Raw genomic sequence first — 2,620 nt, forward strand, 5'->3', positions numbered from 1 at the left:
TGCCCCCTTTAGTGCAAATTCATCTCTAGGAAGTATCTGTGTATACAATAATTCCATTGGCAATTAATTATAATTTTGTTTCATCCTTTTCAATGTTTTCTTAGCAAATTGCTTAGGATGTGAAAAGAAAAGATGAATAGAAATATAAAAACTTAGATTCTGCATCTGTATCATGACTTTAAAAGAATGAAATCAAGTTTAACTACTACATATAATATTTGCATTAAGATTTTTATGATTAAAAAAACATAGTTAGAATTAGCCAGCTGGACTCAGTTTAGATGATCCAATTTTATTGGCAACATCCAAAGCGTCATAGTCAGGAGCCGGTGGAACTTGGGCCTGCTCAGGGTGTTGACCTTGGCCAGGTCAATGTCACAGAGCTTCTTCAACAGACCATTGGATCTGATGCTTGCAAGGAACACAAGCGTGTTGTTCTTGCTCTTCTTCATGGCTGACTCAATGGTCAGAGGGAACTTGATGATGGCATAGCGGTCAAGCTTGTTTTTCCTGGGGGCTCTCTTCCGAGGATAAGTCTTCTGAAACTCAGGGTCTTGGACCGCTGGAAAGTGGGTGACGCGCAGCTCTCCTTTTGTGTGTGTGTGTGTGTGTGTGTGTGTGTGTGTGTGTGGTGGGACACCTTTCAGTAACGCCTCCCGGGTTTTCAAAACCTTTGCTTTGGCTTTGGTTTTGCGGGAAGCAGAGGCTGCTTCCTTCTTTGCTTTTGGCAGCGCCATTTTTGTGAACAAACTGTTACATCTTTTGATAGACCTTTTCTTGGTAAAGAGATAATCTCTGTTCCTTGCCTTGCTGCAAGAGAATTCGAGTGGATATTAAATTTCATTAACTTTTTTTGGAATCTACTAAGATAGTCTTATTTTCCTTTGTAAACTTTTAATATGCCTGCTTATAACATGCAATTTTTAAAGGTAAAACTGAACTTGCTTATTTGGTATAACTCTTACTTGATCAGGAAGTAATGCATGTTTTACAGACATTTCCAATATTTCAATATTTTTGCTTTGATGTGTAGAGTGAGATTAATCTGTGATTTTTCTATGTTACAATGTCCTCATCTAGTTTGCATGTGAAGAAATTGTTAAACTCTTAACACTTAATTGAGGAGTATAGCTTCTTAAATCGAGGAAATAGATTACACAAAATCAGAATTATCTGTTACTTGAAAGTATGGGAGAATGTGTCCATAAAAAATTGTTTCAGCCTGTTGATTTCATTTGTGAAAAGATTTCTGATTAGAGATTCGATTTCCTTGATAATTACAGGATTATGCTTTTCTACTGCATTTGAGTCAGGTTGGGTAATTTTGTATATCCAAGCTTTTAAATTTGTTTTCTTCAAATAATCCTTTTTAATATTTGGATTATGCTAGATGTTTAGTATAGTTTCTTATACTACTTAAAATATATTTTACATCTTATCTACATTTTTCTTCATAAATTTTGATGGAGTTTTATTTACTTAACTTCTGTAAAATTAATGTCATTATTCTCTGTATTAATAATTTATTTTCATATTTCTTGTTAAAAATGTGATACTTTCATTTCTTATATTTTTATAGGAATTTATTTGTTTTACATGACTAAGATGTAAAACAAATAAATCATCCTAAGCACAATCATCTACTTGCATTCTTCTCTTGGCATGAGGTTGGGTAGGATTTTTTTGTTTTAAATAATAGACTTTACTTTATAGAACAGTTTTAGGTTTACAGATAAACTGAAGAGATAGAATTCTCTTGTATGTCCCCTCCCCCAGAGTAGTCTCCTATTATTTATATCTTAATATAATTATACAGAGAATTTGTTTTACAATTGATGAACCAATACTGATTTGTCATTATAACTAAAGTTTATGGTTTGCATTAGGGTTCACTCTGTTTTGATCACTTCTGTGAGTTTTGGCAAATGCATATGTCATGTATCCACCATTATAGCATCACACAGAATCGTTTCACTATTTCTTCCCTAACGCTCTTTTTCATCCCTCTTCTCTGGTAACTCTGCTTATCATTTTACTCTTTCTAAAGTGTTGTCTTTTCAAGAATGCCATACAGTTGGAATCATCAGTGTGCCGCCTTTTCAGACTTTTTTTTATTTACTTAACAATATGCATTTACATTTCTTCAATGTCTCCCTGTGGCTTGATAACTCATTTCATTTTTATCCCTCAGTAATAATCCATTGTATGGATGAACCGCAGTTTTATTTATCCATTAACTTATAAAGAGTCACCTTGGCTACTTCAATATTTTGGCAATTATGTATAAAGCTGCTATAAACATTCTCATGTAGGTTTTTATTTGGATCTAATTTTTCATCTCATTTGAGTAAATACCTTGGAGCATGACTGCTAGTTTGGAAGATAAGAATATTTTAGCTTTGTAATAAGCTGCCAAGTGTCTTACAAAATGACTGTACCATTTTGTATTCTAACCAGGAGTGACTGAATATTCCTGTTGTCAGGTTTTTGGGGGGGATTTTAGCGATTCGAATGTCATTTTTATTTTATTTTGCAATTCCTTTTGATATATGACATTGAGCATCATTGAGTTTTCTGTTTAAATATTTTGTTCATTTACATTTTTTTCTTATTGTTGAGT

At 33.1% G+C, this 2,620-nt stretch overlaps 1 protein-coding gene across 1 annotated transcript; it reads right to left on the reverse strand.

Moving 5' to 3' along the window:
- Positions 1 to 272: 272 nt before the first annotated feature.
- LOC139438875 (large ribosomal subunit protein uL23-like) lies at positions 273 to 737 on the reverse strand. The gene has a single exon (XM_071214656.1). It carries the CDS (start codon positions 735 to 737, stop codon positions 273 to 275), a length of 465 nt encoding a protein of 154 aa, XP_071070757.1.
- Positions 738 to 2,620: the final 1,883 nt, after the last annotated feature.

This window comes from Dasypus novemcinctus, chromosome 1 (genome assembly GCF_030445035.2).
Source record: "Dasypus novemcinctus isolate mDasNov1 chromosome 1, mDasNov1.1.hap2, whole genome shotgun sequence".
In the NCBI taxonomy this organism is placed as follows: Eukaryota; Metazoa; Chordata; class Mammalia; order Cingulata; family Dasypodidae; genus Dasypus; species Dasypus novemcinctus.